General features: G+C 36.4%; 1 protein-coding gene across 2 annotated transcripts in view; it reads right to left on the bottom strand.

Moving 5' to 3' along the window:
* The window catches only part of BRIP1 (BRCA1 interacting DNA helicase 1), a 63498-nt gene extending 40603 nt beyond the window's left edge, over positions 1-22895 (bottom strand). Inside the window, exons 1-15 of one of the 2 annotated variants that reach the window (XM_074890288.1) lie at positions 22848-22870; positions 22223-22326; positions 21276-21404; positions 20381-20492; positions 19704-19898; positions 19268-19395; positions 18240-18374; positions 11706-11999; positions 11015-11236; positions 10289-10488; positions 6916-7048; positions 6253-6404; positions 5545-5716; positions 5300-5437; positions 4725-4886 (exon numbers count right to left, since the gene is read on the bottom strand). In XM_074890288.1, coding sequence (XP_074746389.1) covers positions 4725-4886; positions 5300-5437; positions 5545-5716; positions 6253-6404; positions 6916-7048; positions 10289-10488; positions 11015-11236; positions 11706-11999; positions 18240-18374; positions 19268-19395; positions 19704-19898; positions 20381-20492; positions 21276-21368 — 2136 coding nt within the window. In that variant the 5' untranslated portion in view covers positions 21369-21404; positions 22223-22326; positions 22848-22870. Of the gene's footprint in view, positions 1-4724; positions 4887-5299; positions 5438-5544; positions 5717-6252; positions 6405-6915; positions 7049-10288; positions 10489-11014; positions 11237-11705; positions 12000-18239; positions 18375-19267; positions 19396-19703; positions 19899-20380; positions 20493-21275; positions 21405-22222; positions 22327-22847 lie in introns of both variants that reach the window. The other variant, XM_074890287.1, reaches the window with a different exon arrangement.
* Positions 22896-23032: the final 137 nt, after the last annotated feature.

The following is a 23032-nucleotide window of genomic DNA, read 5'->3' as shown; positions in this document are numbered from 1 at the left end:
CCTCAAAAATTAAAGTTTTGTAAAGGAAAGCAGAACAAAAGGAGTATGATTAATCTGAATCAATGAATAACACCACATCTTAGAGATGTGGGAGAAAAAGAAAACAGTAGTAAACAAATCTTTGATTGTCAAGCAAAGAATGCTTACCAGTTCATAAATTTTACTGCAGGTTGTTCAAACCCTTCTGAGCAACTATGTTTTTTAAAAATTTTACTTCCAAGTTATGGCTCAACAATTAGCAGATACAAATTAACCAACAAAGCCTTACAGAAAAAAAACCTCAAACCAAAACACCAACTTAACATTATTGTTCAAAGCTTATTTTGTAAAAAAGCTACTAAAGAAAGGTCAGTTAATTCATCATGATGGATTATCACTAAAATTTATAAGCATTAGCATTTTTCTCCTTGCTGGATACCTTGACTTTGATATGACACATATTGAATGAATCATCTAAGATGCAGGCACCAGGCAAGATATATCTTAATGCAGACAGGTCGGCAACATGAGCCCTAATGGTCCTTATCTTAATCTTGTTTAAAAGCATCTTAGATTTCTGAGTAATCTTTTCACCTTCTGATATTCTCTTTTATAGAGTGTTTTTGCTGGAGTTGCTACTGATTTTCACATAAATGCATTTTTGTTGCATAGTATCACCAGTTTTAGTTGCCCTAAAAATGATCTAGGTTTGCAACTTAGTAAATGTTAAGATTAAGCTTATTTTAAAAAAAGTCAATGTGTCACAACTCTGATAACGACAATAAAAATTTGTATGTTATTGTAGATTATCCCATTCATGAAACATGGCATCACAGCTGTTCATAACATCAACAGACACCTATTAAATGTGGAGTTGTATATCCGACACACTGTTTTCTTCTCATCCATGTATTTTCCTCCATTGCATTATTAACCTTGGATATTTGCCATACATATATTTTAAACAGTCACTCTTCAATGTAAAATATGTTTATTCAAATACCTGATTAAGATAAAGGGAACCTTCTCTACTATTGCTTTTTTCATATTCACATTGCATCTAGTAATTCCAAATTACACAGAGATAATGAGGTGGCAGACTCTTCCCACTAAACTGCACTGAGCTCCTTCTGCTATGAGCTGCTTTGATTAATAAAAAAACCACAAAAAAACAGGGGATGGAGGGGAACAGAGGAAGATAACAGGTGAATTATTTTAAAATCAGATTTTTTTTGCAGTACCAGCAGTTCATACATTACATAAAAAGGTCTTTGGAAAGTACCTTCTCAGCCTGACAAAGTATTTTCTTAAACTGATCATTAGGAAAGGATGCAGGCGTACAGTGTCATGGACTTTAAATTCTTTACAAAACAGTTGAGTAACTTTCTACTGATTATAAAGAGCTTGTTGTAAGGGGCACTCCGGAGCAAAACATAGACAAGTGACTACTACTTCCTGGCAGTAGACAGCTTCTTCAAAGAAATCTAGCATCTCCTAGGAAATAATCTACCTGAAGAAATGCTAACAGAGAAAACTGCAAGCCATTAAGGGATGCTTTTTGCACCCATTAGCACTGGAAGGAGTATGTGACTAAAATGCTGGCTCCTACAGCAACGTACTCTGCTGACATTTATAACGTTCATCTCAGATGTTCTGTAAGCAGCATCCAGTTTTCTCATTTTATGATTAGGTTAATGTGGTGACATTTAGAAATTTTACTTGCCCTCTATTTGTTTGCACATGGAAACTTTCTAGTAGGTTGGTATCTTCTAGGTGAGTATGAGGTATTTTTTCTATCATAAACTTCAGAAGTCTGAAACAAATCACAATTTCTGCCAGTTTGTTTCTCCAGCTCTAACATCAATACAGGGGTCATCACTTTCACCAAGTATTGGTAGATTATTTGTTTAATGTATACAAAGCAACCTGAAACTCCAGACAAAATATAGAGAAATAAATATTACTCATAAAAGCCCCTTAAATTTCAAACCGGGAATTTCAAATGGTATTATCTCTGCTAGCTCTGACATAAATTTGTTTCTGACATGGTGCAATGAAGTTCTGAATAACAGGACAAGAAGTAAGAGAACACTGCTTGGGTGCTAGCTCCAGGGTCCCAACATCGTTCATCCCAAACTGTGTCGGGCAGGGTCTCAACTTCTGCTTCCTGGGGCAGGTGTTAGACCCACCAGTCTTTCTATTCCCATCAACTGATGCCAAAAAGTGTTGATTTACAACAAAAACCCATATACCTATATTTTAAAGTGAAAAAAAGTGCATGAAATTCAAAGTGAATGGAAATGAAAGTGCAATAAGATGCTACTTCTGTTGCTGGCACTCTTCTTATATATAAACAAGGAAAGTAACATACTATTTACTACCTGAATTAAATTAATAATGGGCTTTCCAGAAAAATAAAATTAACTTTATTTACAAAGCAAAATAATTAGGGATAATCGTCAAAGAGGTTTTCAGGCAAACAGGTAAAAATGTGCCGCATGAGTGCTGAAAGAGAGGTACTGAAACAGAGAGAGCCATCCAAGCAGCAGGGCTTCTGTCAGCGGGGCAGAGCCAAGGACATCATTGCTGAGCCACAAATTCTGAAAACTGAAAGAATGTTGCACTGAGAAGTGCATCTGTAAGTGTAACCAAACTGAAACTCAATGTACACGCCTAAATTCAACCTCCATCAAATTACCTGAATAGATGGTACTCAAGATCAGAGCACTGCACCCTCAGCCTTCCAGAGATTTAAATAAGACTTTATTTTTCACTATTCCAAAGTTGAAACTCCAATTCACAGAACGGGTTGAGCCTTCAAAAGATCTGCTTAACCCATAGTAGTTAATTTAGTGAGGTACATGACCATGTACATTAGTCAGATCTTGATAGCCTTGAATTATTTCTTTACAAGCTGCAGGTTTTTTTAAGAGATGTAGCAATTTCCCCATGAAAATATCTGAAAATCAGTTTTGAAATGCAAATGTGCAGGTAAGCAATATTCTGCATGATGATGAAAGAAAAATACCTTGCTTTCCCTGTACTAATATGCTTACGCTTACATTATTCTGTGTTTTCAACATATTAATCTCAGACTTAAAGGCAACTTAATCCAGAACAAAAGAAGCAGAATGAAAAAGGGCATCCGTAGAAAAATATTGGCAATGTGATTTTAAAATATCATCCTTCAATGGTCTGCAATTTATATTTATCAATACTTTCGCTAGGATCATGGAAGTGTTCCCACAAAGAAAAAAAACACTCAACGTGTTTAGCTAGATGACCTTTCAGTAAAACATAAGGGCAGTGAGAGGGGGAAGGGTACCAGAGCTGTCCAGCAATCTCTTTCTTTCTTATTAAATGCCATTACAAAGTCTCTCCATACTTTCAATTCAGATTACTATTCTCATAAAAACTTTCATAAATATTTGTCAGGTCTGTATACATAAGATCAACTATCACATACTGTTCAACATTATACACTTTAGTAAAAGAATAATGATGATACTGAAAATGAAATATGCTCCCATCTAAGTTCTTACGTAAATTGAATGCAAAATTTCTTTTCCAATCATTAACTTTGCATTCAAGTGCATAGTTTTTGAGCTAGGATAAATAAATTTACAGTCAGTAATCTGCTTTTTTCAGTGACTGTACATTACCTGGTCTAATGTGGTCACCTAATGGTTACTGTCAGTAATTGCACTGATGACTGCAATTCTTTATAGACACCCAGCGAAGAAAAAAACCCCACTTCGCAGCCTCTTCAGCTAAATAATAAAACTAACATAAAGATTTTGTAAAAAAAGAAGAAATCGTTTTTATTTCATTTTTAAAAACATATTCTCTGTTAAGGAACCTTAATAGTCTGAAACCTTTATTTTCATTATGCTGGGGTTTGTGTTCATTTGGCAGGATTTTTTGGGGTTTGTTTTTTGAGAGGATTTTTTAAAATCATAAATGATAGTTTAAAACTAAAAAAGTCACACTCTTGCAAGCATTACAAGAAAAATGGGCATGAATTACAGAATTATATTGCAGGTTTATATTCCTGTTCCTCACAGCTGACCATAAATAATAGACAAGAAAGCAGAACTACTGTGAGGCACAGATTAACCATAATTAGATATCTGTTGTCACTGAAATTAGATATTGCATAGTTTGAAATGAAGAAATTGGATTCCTTTCAGCCAATGGGAGTGAGCAATTCCCCCAACTCAAGAAAAATAAACTAGGATCTCCAATGCAGTGAAATGGAACAAGAACGAAGGAAAGGAGAAATTAACTGGATGAATACTGCATGCAAACAGCACATAAAGAACACACAATGACATTCTTGCTGCTGAGGTATACACCTAAAGTTTCCTTTCATGTGTACTTACATGGAGGAGATATTTTTTTTTTTTAAATAATTTCAAAACATTCAGGGAAACAAGAAAAAAACACAGATCAGTCTGGCTTTTTTTTTGGTAAAACTAATTGAAACAATTGTACTCATTAACTAAGATATGGACAACATCTGTTGAAAACAAGTATGAACATGTTTTTCATGAAAACAAGCTTGTATGCCAGCCAATACGAGATCCAAGAAGTTACAATATAATACAATCACAATGTGTTATAGCAATACATTTGTTTTATAAACATTTATATATATTGATGCATAAAGCAAAAGATGACACACTACATTTTCAAGTAGAGTGTGTGTGATTTCAGAGAAAGATGATGTATTAAGATTTCCTTACCTTATAGGATGGCAAAAAGCACAGAATTCCTTGGCCAACTCTTTGACACACTGAAAGCAGAAGTGCTCCCACCTCATCTTGGAACTCAAAGGTCTCTGTATGCTGGAACGTGGCACACAGCTTCCGGCCGTTAGGGCCTGCTCCAATGGTGCCAACCCAAACCTGGTGTATTTCATATTAAAAAAGTTAATTCTAAAATATGCGCCACAAACTGTATTAAATTACATTAGGTTAAATAATGAAATTTTAAGCGTGAAGGAAAATATTGAGGTATTTCTAAAAAAATTAATTCCAGCAGTTAAAAACAGAAGGGAAAGTGCAATAACCGATATAAGACAGCTAATACCAAAATAGCATGACTTCAACTTTTCCAGGGGAGTATGTGTCTAAAAATTGCCCCCTTTTTCATTTGAAAATGTACTTTACAATTGCATTAATCCAAGCAATAGTCTGTTCTGTACATTTCTTTTTACTCACAGAATGGGTTTGTCATAGTTTTTATTTGCAAGTTATTGATTCTTTTACAAGGGCCAGCATTACACCTCAGGAGAGGGAACAACGATACAAAAGTTTACCTGTGAGTTCCGAATAACATGATTTGCCTCCAACTGAATAGAAAACTTCACGCCAAGCTCTGAAGAAAATGAATCCATGGGAGAGAGCGTACCAGACGTCAGAACAATTGTTCTAACATCACTTAAGTCTGAAAAAGCCTAGGTTGGAGAAAGAATGAATTTAGAAAAATCAATACAATCACTTTAAGATATATATTTATTATCACTCAAATTACTTAAGGCCTTCTACTTCACACTCAGCTTACCACGGCAGGATTCAGGCACCAAAAACTAAGCATGCGGACCGCGGCTTTCTGCCGCAAAGTCCTTTTATGCTTGGGCCGTGTAAAGAAGGCACTTGTTTCTGAAACATCAAGTTGGTTTTCATTCATCCAAGTGTAAGTTTGTTGTAGAGCAACTCTGTAGTCATCTGCATACCTATATAGAGATATAGAAAAATCAATAAAACCTATAATTAATCAATCTGTAGGCAATAATCTCATACAAAGCGAAGACAGTGCTGCTACAATGCATTTACAATTTAAGTATAAAAAAATTATACTTTCTGAAAAAACAGTGAAACTTTACAATAATTAATATTTAAAAATAAGGTTTAAATCAGAAATTTTTAGTAACTACTGGCATTAGTAGTCAAGATATCAAGACAGTCAAACAGTAAGTGCTACACAGAAAAACAAAACCCATGCATATTTAACTTGGCAACACATCAAGAAAATTTACACCTAGCCTTCAAATAAATTTCTTCAATATTTGAATTTATTTATGAATGAAAAAAAAATTGTTGGTATTTAAATTCTTCCCATACAAATAGATTTTTCCAAAGCTTTCTAAAATGTTAGTTTTGTTCAGAAGCCAGACACCATAACTGAGGCGTTCACAAATGAAAGAGGCAGTTTAGCAAAGCAGCTGAATTAAACACCACCACACAGCTCAGGCTATGTTTTTGCACTGACCTGCTATTATCTTTAAAAAGACATAAAAGAACCATGAATAACCCTTTCAGCACCATCTGAGTGGCAGGGCTCACAATCGGTATCTCAATAAGTTCCTCTCTACCGAGCAGCGATATTTTTTCTTCTTTTTCCAGGACAGTACACAGATGTTTCTATGACAGGCAAACAAATTCCACATTAACAACACTCTTAAGTATCTTCTCAAAACCAAAGCTAATACAGATACAAGACTATCAGCGCACTGTTTTAAAAGTTCACCTAAGATACCTATAAAGTCAGACCGAAGACAGAATTGGAAAAGTAGCAACGCTTTTAACATGTAACTTACACAGAAAGGAGGGATAAACTTGAAAATAGGGTAAATACATTTCAACAGTCAATAAAAATGAAGATGGATAGAACAGACAAAACTACCCCGACTCAATAGTTCAGTTTAAATAATTGTACATGAGCAACTATAGCCTTTAAAACACCGATTCTCCACAAATTCCAGTAGCTCAAATGGATTACTCCTGGTTTCCATCACGTATCATTTTCAGACAGCTTTTCGGTATTGCAGTAAATTAAAAGATCTGTTAGCATTTAGCTTATGTACATTTGAAAATGTTTAACAACATCAACATCATGCACTCTGGTACTAATTTATATAGCATACAACATTACCTGTAAAACGGGAAAAGTAATACCAGTTATTCCCATTTTGTACAAAATCGGGAGTATTTCTTTTCCTCTCCAAACCTTATCAGAAGTTTCATACCCTCTTTCTACTAGTTGACTACAGCTCTCCTTTAACCAGCTGTAAAAAGAGAGAAATCAGAAATCATTTCAGCATTAATTTTAGAGATTTAGAGACACTCTTCACATACATACCAAAGCTCAAAAACTGCACCAGGCTTCTATGATGATGATAACATCTAAGTAGAGAGATTCTGCTTTTCCTTATGCCAGTTTTTCACTGTTGAACTAACTTCTATGGAACTGCTCCTGATGCAGCTCATTGAAGCAAGAAGAAAATTCATCCCTCTACCTTTATATTTTATTATAATATCTTTACAATAAAGGGATTAAAATGTTATCTGCTCCTATGTCAGGCTCATTTAAGAGACTTCTGCTGTACTTTTAAAGCCACTCATTATTACTCTAACTGATGCAAGTTATTTTATCATCCCTGTCAACTGCAGACTTTCCTATTAAGAACAAACCTTGAGGCATGAAACGACTACTTTCAGTATTTATACACAGTAAGGAAAGGTAAGGCAATAAAAAGCGCATATTTTAACCTACCTACAGGTATTTGTAACTGCTACAATTTTAAAATTAAGTAGAATTATAATTGTACTGACAATGTAAAATGGGATAGGACTTCCTAAAAACATGATCTAAACATGCAGGCCATCTCATTTGTGGCAGAGCTAAAATTTTCTCTAATGGAATGTGTCCTTCATCATCCCTGCAGTATTACAAGACCTTCCCTCTGTCTAGAAAAGCAGGCAGGCTTCCCCCCCTCTCAGGAAATGCTGAAGCTGTCTGTTCCATCAACCAGCAGGAGGCATCAGAAAGACAGCTGTCATTTCTACAACCACTCAAAATATTTATCTGTAAAATCAGTTAATCATTATCAACTAAAGCAACAAGGCTCAGTGACTGCTTCCTGTCCTGTCACTGCAAATAATCTGATCAATGGAACAATTAAAAAAACCTTTCCTTTTACCAGGTTAAATGCAAACCCCCATAAATACTACCATGACAATCACTTCTTTGGCTATAATTTGCTTTATCTTATAAGGAATGATGATCACTAACATCAGCAGAACTTCACCAGTGGAGTACTCTGCCCCATTTCCTCAAATGTAACATCAAAAAGACCTGGAACTAAAATTAGGAAAAGGCCACATAAATTAAACAGCTTTACAACGGATAAAACATTTCAGGAAATGTAAAACTTCTGTTTCCCCATTATGAACTTCAAACACAATCACATACTTTCGAAATGGTCATGTTACAAATGCAAATACAAACCTAACACAACCACCTTCCTAATACTAAAATACCATGAAAAAAGCAAATCCTAGAATAAATTCCATCCAATTAAATCTAACGTTAAAGCATATACTTGAAATACCTCTTAATTTATTTTTAGAGTAAAGCAGTAAGCATAAATAAAACTAGCTTGATTCCCAGAAAGGTATCTATGGTTCTGAAGTGAAAACTGGTGTCTGCAATATTTTCAGGAAAAGATTTAACAAGTGTTAGAAACATGCCTTCAATTCAAGAAAGTATATTTGCTCCTTCTCTCCCTACCAGCAAGTCCCATTGTTGGTACAGCGTACTCCACTGAACAAAGTAATTTGTCCTGGTAAATCTGCATCTCATCAGCAAAGCCTGCCAGTACACCTCTATTGGTCTATCTTCAAATTCCTCTGAAAGGTCATTTTAGCACCTCTGTGGCACTAAGCCCATGCTTAAGTGCTTTCTGGAATGAGGGCCCAGGATCTTTATAACTGAAATAGGATTTTTCTAATTACCCATGCATTTGGCAAAGCCATGTCACTATGCAACAGCATTTTACCAATTACTGGCTATTTACACCCAGTCTTCTGCTTTCCAGCAACTGCTTTTCATGCTGTTGGCAGATTTGCCAAGACAATCAACCTTAGTTTTTCTGATAAGGTTAAAAAGCTTGAGGCAATCAAATCTCCAGCCATGCTATTCTCATCTTTTACTAAAATTTAACATTTGAAATATCCAAGGTAGGCGAATTAGCTTCTGCAAAAAAGAAAAACAGAAGTCACTTGTCTCTGTGGCACATAAACATTAACTCTCAGAATAGAGAAAGGATAGGAAAAATGGTGAACTACTTGCTTTAGTGTACTCCAGGGTCTATTTCACCAACCACTAATGCAACAAAATGACGATTTGACATGCACTGAACCAGAGTTCAGTTAACTTCAAAGCCACTTGTATCGTGATTCACTTTTATTCTGCTGACTTTGTTGTTCAAGGTTTCATTAGCAGTGCGTTTCTGAACTCTTTCAGTCCCTGGATCCCTCAAAAGAAAGGTTCAAAAATTAACAGCTGCAGAGCTGATTTCCAAATTCCACCTTTTCCTCTACGAGTACAGAGGCAGAAATAAGCAGAGAACATTTTTTATTTTTGCAGCTTTTTTCTGCCTTACGATCAACTCTTGCTTTCCAAACCACTCTCTCAACCATCCATATTTCTCTATCCACTGAACTCCACAATCCCCGTGTTCCAGCAAGGCAGGTACTAAGAGATTCAGCACATCCTTGATTTCAATTTCAGTACAAAAGCAAATCATCAACACCACATTTTACTGACACAGTCCAGGGCGAAAGAATGAACAATAACTCCATGTGGACAACTTTTGCCTGAGAATAATCAGAAGTTCAAAGAGATTAGTGCATGCTCTGTGAAAAGAGTTTGCTACCTGAATTCTCTAACGACTTCAACAAGTCTCTTCTGAGAATTTGCATGTACCCCAATTTTTCAGACCCTCATCTCTTTGCTCAAGTTCGAGTTGTTTCACAGGGAAAACAAAGGGCATGACTGATAAATTCACTTTCAACTACAAAGAATCTGTTCCAAATAGGTTCCAATCTGATTCCAAGAAGAGATTCCAACCTGTTCCAAACACTTCCTGTCCAAGGCTCTAAAAGCATTTTATAAATGTGAACTAATTAATGCTTTGACAAAATAATGTTATTATTATTTGTCAAAAAGGCAGAAGCATGTGAAAGACAAAACTGATTTATCCTAGGCAAAATTTCCATACAGAACGTCATCAACTAGGGCAGTAAGCCCCTTAAAGATCAGCACGCCATTCAAGAACATAACATTTTTCAAAACAGAATTTCAATGCTTCCCTTTGAGTCAGACAAGTATTTTTAATTAGATCAAAACCCTCTGGATCCCTCAAATGAACAAAACTCAGGTGACTGCCTAGTCTGAAGCATACCTCTGTTGCATTTTATCAGTAAATTGCATCAGCAAAAGGAATTAAAAAGAGTTGCCTTACTTTGTCAAAGAGCAGCACACACCCAGTAGGGCCTCATGATCCTTCTGTCTGATCTTGTTATTGACCATGAAGTCTAGCTCTTCTCGAGCAGCTCTGAGTTGACTTTCTGTAACGCTGTAGCTCACTGACTCCCGAGCACAGTCCTCAATATTATGGGCTTCATCTAAAATGACTACTTGCCCTTTTAGGTTAATTTCCATCTAAAAAAGAAAATGATTATCTGGTAAAACAGAGTGAAAGACATTAACGAGAAACAGCAACTAACAGGGTCCTGTTAAAAAAGTGCATATTCTGCATCATGGTGCAAGCAACAAAGTTTTCTGCTTTTCGATCCAATTTCTGTAACCTAGAAAATAACGGGGGGGGGGGGGGGGTGGAAAGCCTTATTTCAGCCTGGATGAATATAATCTGAACCTACTACACTCTCCATAAACCAAACAATTGTGAAGTTTGCAGGAGTTTCTTTTCCACTGATTGAAAAAATGATGTGACTGATCAGCTAGGGTATGAGACCAGTGGAAGCATTACTTGGAACACAGAAATGCTTCTTTTGAAAAAAGAAAAGAAAAAAAAAAAAGAGGGGAAAAATTCTTTAACCCAGGATTTATTCTGTAGATAGTATTTTGGATATAAATCAGATTTCAGTTGACCAGAGCCACTGAACATTATGTTTTTAACTTCCCTTTAACTTCAGTTATTGCAATCTCTTCTTACAAATATACTTACGCTCTCCCGTATCTGTGGGTCGAGGAGATAATTGTAAGGACAAAATACAATATCTGCGCCCACCATGAGTTCTCTGGCTGCAAAATATGCACAGGCACGAAGCTTTTTTCCAAGGCTCACTAGATCTTCAATGTCCCAAGCCTGATACATCCTATGTGCAGCCTGCAGGGCATGGTGTTCACTGAGTTTATGAACACCATGATAGTAAAGACAGGATTTGCCCTAAAAGCAAATAAGCGTAGATAGTTAGTGGTTACAAAAAATAATGAAAAACAAGTAAGCTTAAATCCTCCAAGTTGTTACATGCATTTGACTTTATTTCCTGGAAACATTTCTAACAGCTACTTTTTATGTCAGACAATAATGAAAAACACATCATGTCAGAAAGAAAACAGGCAAAACAGGACACTTCCTTCTTCTTCAACTATAAAACCAAAGACAATTTAAGTCTTACTAAGAACATTAACCTAGCAGTCATAAATATTATTCCTGTCATCATAATTTTTTTCAGTACTGATACCGTGTATCAACATTTTCTAACAATTAATATTTATTTTAAACCAAATTACCAGGAGGCATTTAACCACCACGGTATAAAGAAGTAAAAAATGTTACTTATTTCAGCTGTTCAACCACCTTTCATTTTAATATGTTGAAAGGAACGCTCATTTTCTGAAACAAAATTACTCACATGTTTTCCATCCAGCAATTCCACACACATTTCATTCCTGTTACTAACACTACTAGATACCACTGGATGAATACAGGTATGATCCCGGCTAGAAAGAATCGTCATAGGGACACTGGAATACATTGTTCTCTTCAACTCTCTGGTAATTTGGGATATTTGCTTGTGTGTTCGTGTTCCAAAAAATATTTTGGGAATGAACGACCGATCTCCATTTTCCTTCTTCTTTGTGTTACTAGTATCTTTATCAGTTTCTTTTCCAGAAGAACAGGAACATTCAGTGCAAGGGCCAGAAGACTGCAACCCAAGACAAAAAAAAGATTAACAAAATCTCACTGTAAAATGAGCATGCTAAATCTACTTATGGTCTATATAGAAAATGCCCTCTAGGATAGTTCAAGATTGCCTGTTCAATCACCAGGTTGGCCTATCAAACTGCAAAAAGTTTAAAAATGTTAAAGCATACACACAAGGTCCTCGTGCCTGACTATCTTAAAAAAACTTCTAGCAATCCCTAGATACAACTTTATCATAACCCAATGATAGAAAGAGTTATTATTCCAGTGGAGTATTTACACATAATGCAAATAAACTTCTCCCATTTAAGCATCAGCATAAGGACACTCCTGTTACAGAATAAGAAGTGTCCAGCACCTTCAATGAACCTTGGGACCAGACACTCAAATTAAAATACTGACAACATTTTTCCTTAAAGCAAGCAGAAGAAATCTAGACAGTTTAATGAAATCTGTTTGCAGATAAAACAGACTACATCATATACACTCCATTAGAAACATTTTTGCCATGCCATTATGTCAAAGGCCATCTAGTAACTGTAAGAATAAAAGACACATAGGGAATAATTCCAAACAGAACCTAATCCTGTAAAATATTTGTTAAAAGCCAGTTTTTTCCTTCCTGAGAAGCACCATCTTTCATAATACAAAATACTGGAACAACTGTCATGAAATTGTAATAATTAGTGTGAAAAGACACATAGAAAACAAATAACTCACGAGTAACCGTGTCCACACACACCTCCCATAAAAAATAATGAATTCTTCTAGTGTAAAAGAGTTTGGATTTGGTTTTCAGGTGATAGTGCAAGTAACAACATGTAGTTGCCCACTCAAATACTCCTCCCTCCCCTTTTAATTGTAATCAGTAAGATTATCCATTATAAACAAATGCTAAGTCATGCTGTGTGTTACACCACAATTCTGGGGATCAAGCTGTCTTTTAGCCTCCACTCTGAGGAAAAGCAAGTTCGTATTACCCTTGGTCCCACTCAGACTTGTCCGCCATTAAATATTACAATACATGATAGAACGCCTGTAAATGTAACCCTTCTGGAGCTGTCACTCACTGGGATAAAAGGTTCACTGATGTGCCAAATAAACAGGCCCTCAAAGCAGATAAAGTTACACCCATGCTGGAATTGTTACATTCCCCTCTCAGGTTGCCAGTAACAGCAGATTTCATTATAGTGTGCTGCCACATTAAATAGCCAGGTCCAAATATCCTGCCTTCTATATTGAATAATTACTTATTCACCGAAAGGATAAAAAGAAGAGTTATGAATGGGGCTCTTGTCAACAGCCAAGCAGGAAACAGCTGACATATGGTATATGTTACATATGTGGCAATACTCAACTCCATTTGTACTCACACACAAAACTGCAATGCAAATTGGACCTTGATATTTCTATCATCTATATTCTATTTTGCTCTTTGAAATAATAATGAAAAACACATTACCATGCTAACAATTAATATAACTGAAGCAATTACTGTGCAGGGCCTTTAAGAACATGTTTATCTTTTAATTTTAATTCAAGTCAGATTGTGTTTTCAGAGGTAAAAAGAATACACAGAATTCCAAGATGATACCATACCACCAATACTTTGCTGCTAATCCTAAGCCTCACGTTTAGTTTGCCAAATAAAAGTAATAGAAAAATATTAAGACCAATCAAGCAGCTATTTTGCAAAAATTGTTCTAACAGGAAAATGCAGTTCAAATAAACATATACATAAACATGAACAGAAAGGTCTTCTATGATGGGTCTAAAAAAAACCAGGTTGGTTTTTATGAAAAGAATTAAAAGTGTTCTTATGTGTAAGGCTTATAAATTACAGTATTTTACAGGTGGCCTTAAAAGTATTTCTTAAAAGGTTTGAAATTGGTATAATGCTGGCTTTAAGTAGCACTTTAGCCAGTATTCCAGTTTTAAAATGTTACCTTTAACTTTGAAAAAAGTTTAAAAAAAAAAAAAATCGACATTGAGAAAGTTGTAAACTCAGGCTCATTTTATAGTAACTAGTAAGAGTATAAAACTGCCTGCAGCAGCCATAACATTTCTGAAAGCCACAGACACCATTAGCCCAAAATGCATAAATAAATAAAACCTTTTTTAGAAGGTCCTTTATAATGAAGAGACTTTAAGAAAATGGTTAAAACATAGTTTAAAAGTTGAGTTCTTCATGTTATTTGCACATTATTCAAGTGTGTCAGCTTGCACTTGAATTCTTTGTCATCCTTTAGAAAATGGTTTGGCCATCTTTAAATTTTATTAAAGCCAACCTATTTTAACTCTGTATTTCTATAAAAAGAACTTACTGTCGATATCACATAGCAAAATCTAACGTGGTGTTAATCTTCCATTACTACAGCAAAAGGAAAGAGAATACTCTCCAGCTGAACAAAGTGATAACTCCAATATGGCAGTTTCCATAGCAGTGTTGCCTCATAAAGTATAAATTTGTAGACTCGTAACACAGAGATACTGGTTAAACTATAATAAAATTAGAAAATGGTTCAATTTATATGTGAAAGAATTGGGGGGCAGGGGCTAAGTAGAGATAATTAATATTAAGACAATAGAAAACTATTTCATAATTCCCTCTGGCTACAGAATTAAACCTGTTTTCAGCTGTTTGCATCTGAGATAGAGATTTTAATTTGGGAGAGGGGAAAAAAAAGATACTCCTCTACTTTCTGCAGTATTTAATCAGAAACATCCAGTAACAGATACTGGTAGAGATCAGATACCAGACTATATGGACCTTAGGCTAATCCAGCTTGTTTTTACTTCTGTCAGGGGATAGATAAAACAGCCTATCACATCAATATTTATATGGCAAAAACGTGGAAGTCCGATTAAAAAAGGAATAATCAAGTCTGCCAACCTGTCCTACGTGTAAAATAGAGCTAAACAAACACTGAGGCTATGATCTTTGAAACACAAAGAGATAAGAGGAGTTCTTCCTATCTTCATCTACATTTCCCAGTTACAAAGCCATCTCAATGATGCGGCAGTGAATACCTCTTGTGTGAAATATCACACAAGCACAATCTAGTAAGATATCAGCAGTGACATTACCAGAGCTTTTCAACTATTCCTTTATAAGCTCTCAAAAAGCACAGTATTCTGCTGCTGCTGCAGCCTCTTGATTAAAGTACACAAAGCAGCTGTTTATCCTCTCACAGTAACCAGCAGGTGAACCCGGTTCAATATTTATCACAGGCTTTCACAGATCACTGCTAACCAAGCAAACGTTTTAATTAAGCTGGAACTTGCTTCAAAGAGCTCATTCAAAATGTCAATCAGCATGAAAAGGATCAGATACGGTGTCAGGTGAGAGCGTGTAATACAAATCCACAACTTTCTTCATCCCATCGTGGTACATTAGCCTATTCTGGAGTCCAGACCCTGATTGTAACAGGCTGCCAGTCTCCTGGAATGTGTAACAGAAGTCACTCAAACTCCATTGTGAAGGTTGTAAGCAATATGTTAAACTGCAATGGGCTAGCACATTAAGACAGATTCTTTTCACAGTTGTTTTTTGATACCCCAAGTGTTTGTTACACTACTCTCCATTTACTGTTTACTTTTTTTACCTAGTATAAATGGGGATTCCTTAACCCAGCTGCCCCAGTTTCTCAGACCATATGCTTTGACAGAAGTAATCAAGAGAGTACCAGAAGGGTATAATTTCTCATTTAAACTCACACTAGAACTGCCCTCTCTGGCAAGAATTAACAGCAGAAGGACAGAAATGGATTCCCAGGCTCTGGACTGAAAGCAGCCAAGAGCAGGCAGTCACCTTGGGCAGAAGATCCTCACCTGTTGGATCTACAGGTGCAGCCATGCTGGGCAGTACCTCCCATGCTCTTACAACCACCAATCCATTCTCTTGGGCTACAAAAAGGACTTGACAAGAAGCTAAATTTGCTCTAAGCGCAGGATTGACTACAGTAAAGCACAAGTTATATAAAGGCAGGGTTATCTTATGGATTAAGAAAATATATTAATTGCATTATTGCATCATCCTAAGTATATAGCCATTACGGTAAGTGTTGAACATAACTTCAGCTGACTTTATTTCATAAGCCACACTAGAAAAGCATTTTTATACCTAACAGTCTATGCTGTGATGCTCCTCACATCTTAAACTTAATGTAGCTAAGCTGCAGAACTACTAAGTAAGGCCTTACTTTCTGCAATTGTTTCTTGATAGCAGACAAGTTCAGCCTGATAAAGTAAAACCATCACACGAACATAATACCTTATTCTTTCATCCTTAAAAGGAAACTTTTTTACAAAGAAATGTTCTTATTTCTTCTTAAAAATAAACTTTAATGGAAAGAAACACTTCTTTTTAGGTTACTTCTTTCTAAAGTAGTAGTAAACAGTATAGTGTGTAAACTTTGACTAGTATACTGTACTATCTGCAAAATCAAAGCCATGGATAGCACATCATAACACACACGTGTACATCTCTACTACACATGTAATTTTTGTAACTACATGTAGTTACAAAACTACTGTTACAAAAATTAAGAGTTTTCGTAGAAAATCAGACTATGATTCAGTATTTTATTAGTTAACGGTTAGTTGATCTATACTAAAAGTTTTCAGTTTTCTTCACTACGTGAAATTGTTACAAGTTGTAAATCAAGTTTTTCAGATACCCAACACCAAAGTACCAAAGCAAATTCTACAATCAAGGAAGGAAGGAAGATCTTTTTATTTGAAAATCAACAGCACACTCTGCTGGCCTTTATATTTCAAACTATCAATTGAAGTTCAGTGGCACAAAGCATTTCAAATCCTACTCAAAAACCTACAGAGCTTTCCAAAACTAATAAAAACTACTTCCCATCAAATGACCTAGAACACAGATTCACTTCTGTCAAGAAAAGATTTAGCTCCCAGTGTCTTAAAGTAATACCAAAGCTTTTGGCTCTTGAAGTTAAAACACACACTGATTGAAATAAAAGCTAATTTCGGACAAACAAAGAACCAAGGGCTGTTAGAAGAGGTGGAAAGAAAACTGAAATGCTTGTTGAAACCAATCATGTTTCCAAACGTCCATAAAAACCCCTGTACTTGGAAGCTGAGTTACCTACAGATGGGTATTACCATAAACAAACAAAAAATTACATTGAAAATGGAGAACGTTCTTTGCCTTTTGAAAGAAGAAAGTAGATTTTTGTACTGAAGAAAGAAATAAAGGTCAGACCTCATTCTTTCTTATATTTGTCTCAAACACATAATTTCATGATTTCATAGCATGCTCCTATATTTTAGTATTGACCAGAACTATTCTGTCACAGCCTTTGATAAGCATTCATAGGAACTACATCACCAACGTAATCTGGCATCTGACTCACCTCTCCACTGCCTCAGATTTCTTCTTCTACTGGTTTTGCTTCAACAAAGTTTTATGTAAAATTGGTAAGATTCAAACACCAAGAATGCAGAAGCTGCAAAAGCAACTGCATATTTATATCTCAACTTCTTACGTGATACTTCTGCTATGCAAAATGGTAATTTAAAAAAAACAAAAACAAAAAAACCAAGCCCAAAACGTAAATCACAGTTACACACAAGATTTTTCTTCTTAATCATGTGCAATATTTATTACTCAGTTTTTGTTATAATATATTGTAATGATCAGCTCCAACTTACTCCATACTACTTTTTTAAGGTCTAAAAGGCACATGTTAATATTAAATGCTGTCTTTCATTTATTACATGTGCCACAAAACAATGAATGGTAAATTGAACAAAAATCTACAAACTCTGATGCCACTTAATTTCCATGGTCCCAATTTCAAGTTCTTCCATAATGTCACAAATCTACTATAATGTACTATAACATAACACAGATTTATATCTGAATTGCTGGGTCAGATTTTGTGCTGTTGGGGAGCCGTGGTGTAAAAGAGTTCAACCCACTGTTTAGAAGAACAACTTTCACAGAAACAACTGACACTTCGCAAACCACATTGGTTAGCACCACTAGGAGTAAAAGCCACTGCAGTTCTCACTATGGATAGTGACAATACATTAACTCAACTTACACACTTGGGAACCTTTACATCAGTCTGTAATTCAGCTGGAGGTACAGTATTTTCTGAAACTATATTAACAACTTGCATTTCATGGATAATCTCTACACAGTAAATTTTTTTTTTTAAATTGCTCTTGAACTAACAGTCCTGATACAAGATATTACTATATTACTCACAGTTTTGGGAGAAAAAGTAGTGGTTTTCACACTTTTTTCAGAGTGAACAATCAGCTCTCCATTTTTTCTCTGATTATAAACTTCTAAAGCATCAACTAGCTGCACTCCTTTTGCAAAACAATGACGTTTTCTAACCTGCTTGGGAAAAAAAGTACCGTGTTCAAATCCACTGGACAGAAGTATGTGCTTACACTAGCAGTCAGTGATTTTGTTTCAACTGTTTTCCACTGAGTCTGTTTCAGTAACACAGTGCATCACTAATATTCGTTAACAGTTGAACCAAACCTAAGCCTCACGAGAGTAATTTGGGAAAAGTGATAAAGTTTTAATTACAAAATTCAGTAACAACAAAAAAGTCTGTAATTATTGCTGAGCTTTTCCTCTTTAATTTCCCACTGCTACAAACCTGATAGAAATTATAATACTATATAGATATAAGCAGAAAACTTCCGTAACTAAATCAAGAAGTAAAATCAAGCCATATTGATCTAAAAACTTAAACCAAAAGTAACCACCTGAGCAATACTAAAAGTTATTTACAGTGTGCATCTGAACACGAGCACTAAGTCACGTGATATCAGTACTGACACAGATGAAAACTTTACAGAAATCTCGCACTCCCCCTATGAGGCCAGAGATAATACATTTGACAGGATATAAAACAGAACTCTAATACATTCACAGTATTATTTGTATTTCTAATACATATTTGCAAGAGCGCTTTCAACTCTAGAATCTCATACTTTGACTTAATATTACAGATCAACTGGGGATAAATAGACTTTGGGGACATTTGGTGTTTAAATACGCAAGATATAATTTAGGACATGGTATTATGAACAATTTAGTGCAACAATGGACTTCTTTGTAACAACTAACAATAAAAATGAACAAAAACCTGTCAATCTAAACTATGACCATGATGTGACTCAATGATTCTCTATGCCCTTCGCTGAAATGTTGATTGGTATTTGACAGCTTTGTTGAGCTATGCCTGGATTATTTTACTGCCAATAAACTTTGCTCACCTGCTGCTCAGTTTCTAAAGGACGAATCCTTTTCCTGTCTACTTGAAAATCATCCTTCTCACTCTCACATAGAGATAACCTTTTTTTGGCAGACAATTTCGAGGCTAGTGTTTCATTTTCCTTACATTCTGTAATAAAAATACAATAAAATAAAAGGTATGTCCACTACTAGGAATGCATTAAATATTAAATAAGGGGAACATTTTAAAGATAGAATTTACTATAAAGACAGATGATGTAGGAAATAGTATTAGATGTTTCTAGACTCGTCAACCACCATTTTCATACAAATTTCCATGCAGGGCAGAATCATGTAGTACTCTGCTATTACGATGGTAAAAAAAGTCCCTGACTTAAAAGCAAAAAAAAAAATGACATCACTGGCTATGTATTTTACTTCCAGAACAGATTTTTAGCTGCCTATGTACGAAGTTACCTGTGTTTGTTACCGGGTTTCCAGGTTTTATGGAACTTCCCGTTTCAGAATTATTAAAAGAACATGAAGCACCATGATTCACACTTGTTGCAGCCTCGTTGCTCTTAGATTGGGAATGACACATGCAGCGACACGGTGGTGAGGGCTCTGGCTTTCTGTCTTCCTTTTCACATGATGATGTAAGCAGTGATTTCTCTGAAGGACACAGTCATTTGTCTTCCATTAAAAACTACTCAAGACTATACATGAGAACTAAGACTTTCCAAACAGTTAAGATTAAAGATTTTGTTTAGGTCCAGTTATAAACCTTGTGTCTCTACAAAATCTGAACAAGCTACTATAACCCTTTGAAGAACTGCAGTGCAAAGAACCGTAACAAGTTGCAGAGCTGAAAAATACCCCTCTTTTTCAATTCAGTTGCATAACTAAAATCCGCAAGTATTTTCTTTCACAGTTCCAACAGCCATGTAATTCCCTTATGATAACGGGTGGATAAACCCAGATTAGTATTACTGGCCATTACTGTTTTATATTGCTAATAAACAATATGCATAATGGTGGACAAAGACCTGGCTAGATTCCTGAAACTGAATGTTTAAAGGCTGATAAACAACAACAACTCATTAGCATATATTTTGGTAATAAAAACTGGGCAAACAGACCCTAAGACAACTTACCACGCAGAGACTGCTGCCATGATAACGCAGAACAAAGTAATGCCAAGCTTTTGCCACTTCCTGTAGGACTCTCCAACAAACAGTGCTGCTTGTTATTTAGGCCCTTAACAATCTTTAAGGAGAACAGCAAGAATAAAACCAGAATTAATAGGAAAAAAACAAAGAGGATGTCTTTAGCTAACCTAGAAATAACTTCTAAAAATAGATCAGGACACCTGCTGTCTTGTTAAAAAAAAACAAACAAACAAAAAAACCCCCCAAACCAAAACCACCTCCTCCCAATCCCCTTTAATAATAAAAACAGGTCAACAAGCCTTAGCTGCATTTCTCTCAAGAGGAACATGGCTCAGTAGCAATGCTCAGAGGTTCACTTGCAGGGGGCTGTGAAATACTTTCCTGCTAAGAGCAATACCTGATGGGGCTGGCTTGCTTCCTTTAGTCTTATGGAACCAAAACATTGAAAACATCTGTCAGACAACCAAACCATTTGTCCCACAGAGAAAAAGTGGTTAAAAATGGTTAAAACTGTTTAAATGTAAAGTATAATAATTCATTTTTAAAAACCCTCCAAGAAGTGAAAACTTATTGAAATATTATGTTCTGTTTAAAATACAGATGTTTTACTAAATCATTCCCTCCTTATATACTTATGAAATTATATAAAGTTTGTATTACATTATATCTAGTTCAATAATCACATATATTACATCGCACGTAACTTGTTTCTTAGCATAAATGTTCACAAATCCAAAATGTACTTCAGCGTTGCCTAGTCATGGGCCAGAGAGCATTGTACAGCACAGAGACCAGTAAGTTACAACTGAAATTCTCAAGATACCGAAGGCTCTGAAAACATAAGCTATTAGTTTAGCAAATGCTAATAAATTCTACTTACAGCATTCATCATTGCGAGTTGTGAAGGGTAAGCCTTGCAAGGGAATATAATCTTCACTCCCCCAATAGTATATTCTGACACATCAGAAGACATTGCCACTTTTTCCTCCTGGTTACTTCAGGTTTATAACTGCAATAAAAAACAGTATTAACAAGTCATCACTAACAACCAGGCAGAGCCTGAAACAACATATGGTACCAGACAAAACCAAGCAAAAACTGCTAAGCTGATAAGGGGGCTAAGCAGTTCGGGATAGTACCAGAACTGGCATAAAGGAATTTATACCACACACCGTCAGTTCAGACTCAGTCCTTGCTACACATGAGAGCAAGTGCCACCATCTGATGAGTAACATCAGCAATTTAAATAAAAGTATGAATGAACTCCACACATCATTTCAGATTCTATTTCTCACACTAAATATTCTTGGGGTAAGAACCCAAATCCTTAGGGGAAAAGTATTTTAGGATATTTAATAACTAAAAATAGCCAGTTTTTCAATTCTGCAGGTCCATTACCCTGAACTCCAAGACACTGCAAACTAAAAAGACACAGAAGACAACAGTAGCCTGTACTGTTCGTTTTATAATGAGAAAATAAAACTGGACACTGACTTTATAAATTAGATGTTTTAAATCAATGCTTTTTCTTCCACTACTAATACAGTAATTATTCAGGGGAAAATGAGGTGTCATCCACTTCACTGTTCTGTGAGCATTATCTTGCATTTCTCTCACTCTGGATAATAAAAGAAAGTCAGTTTTCCTATCACGCTAAAATGTTGAAACTATTGAATTAAAAATACTGAAGATGCATAGATGGCTTTAAAAAAAAAAACCTATATTTTTTAAATGACAGGGTTTTTTTCTATAGGTTTTCAGCATCTACAAAAGAAAAGGAGCCATTTTAAATTGGCAGGTTCCCTGTGATAAATTATACTCACTAACCTGTGTCTTTCATCTGACTTTTAATGAGTAAACATATACATCAAAACCACACCAATGTATCGCATGATTCAGCTTCATCATCAACTTTCTCAACAGAAGAAATCCTAGCGAAAAGAGAGCGCTAACATGAGTTTACCTCCTACCAAAAATGTAACCGCACCCTGTTAAAAGGTTTTTCCCCAACACATTCAGGGGGGTTCGCTTAAACGAGCACCACTTCGAATGGAGCTTTGCCCAAGGGAAAACAACCCCCCGTCGGGGCCATGGGAAGGATTCAACACCGGCCCTTCGTCCCGGTCTGCCCCGCTCCGCCCGGGAGCGCCTCTGGGCGAACCGGGGCCGCTCCCCAGAGCAACCCCGACGCCACCTTGGCCCTACTCTCGCTTCAGACCCGGGGAAAATTCTTCTGCCTCTCTGGGGCCGAGGGAGCGCTGAGGCAGCCGCTGTCATTGCCCTGTGCGTGTCGCCCCGCCCCAGCCTACACGGAGGCACCTGGGCGCCGCCTCCACCTCCTCTAAGCGGTAGGAGCCCCCAGACCGCCACTTCCCGCCCGCCGCGCGCGCACCCGCTCCCCTCACAGCCGCGCTCCGCGGAAGGCGACGAGCGGCGCCACGCGGCCGCGCACCTGCGGCGCCAGCGGCCCTCTTCAGCGTCCGTCCTTCCCGCCTCCGCCCCGGCGCCAATCAGCTGACAGGAAGGGGCCATCAGCCGCCAATCAGCAAATCGCAAACTGCGCTGCCCCCGCCTCCCACCTCTCCGCTATTAGAACCAATCACGGAGGGCCTTGCTAGTTTCCGGGTTGCGTGCGTT

This window comes from Strix uralensis, chromosome 20, assembly GCF_047716275.1.
Source record: "Strix uralensis isolate ZFMK-TIS-50842 chromosome 20, bStrUra1, whole genome shotgun sequence".
In the NCBI taxonomy this organism is placed as follows: Eukaryota; Metazoa; Chordata; class Aves; order Strigiformes; family Strigidae; genus Strix; species Strix uralensis.
The sequence above is the reverse complement of the archived record's forward strand: the minus strand, read 5'-3'. Positions and strand labels throughout refer to the sequence as shown.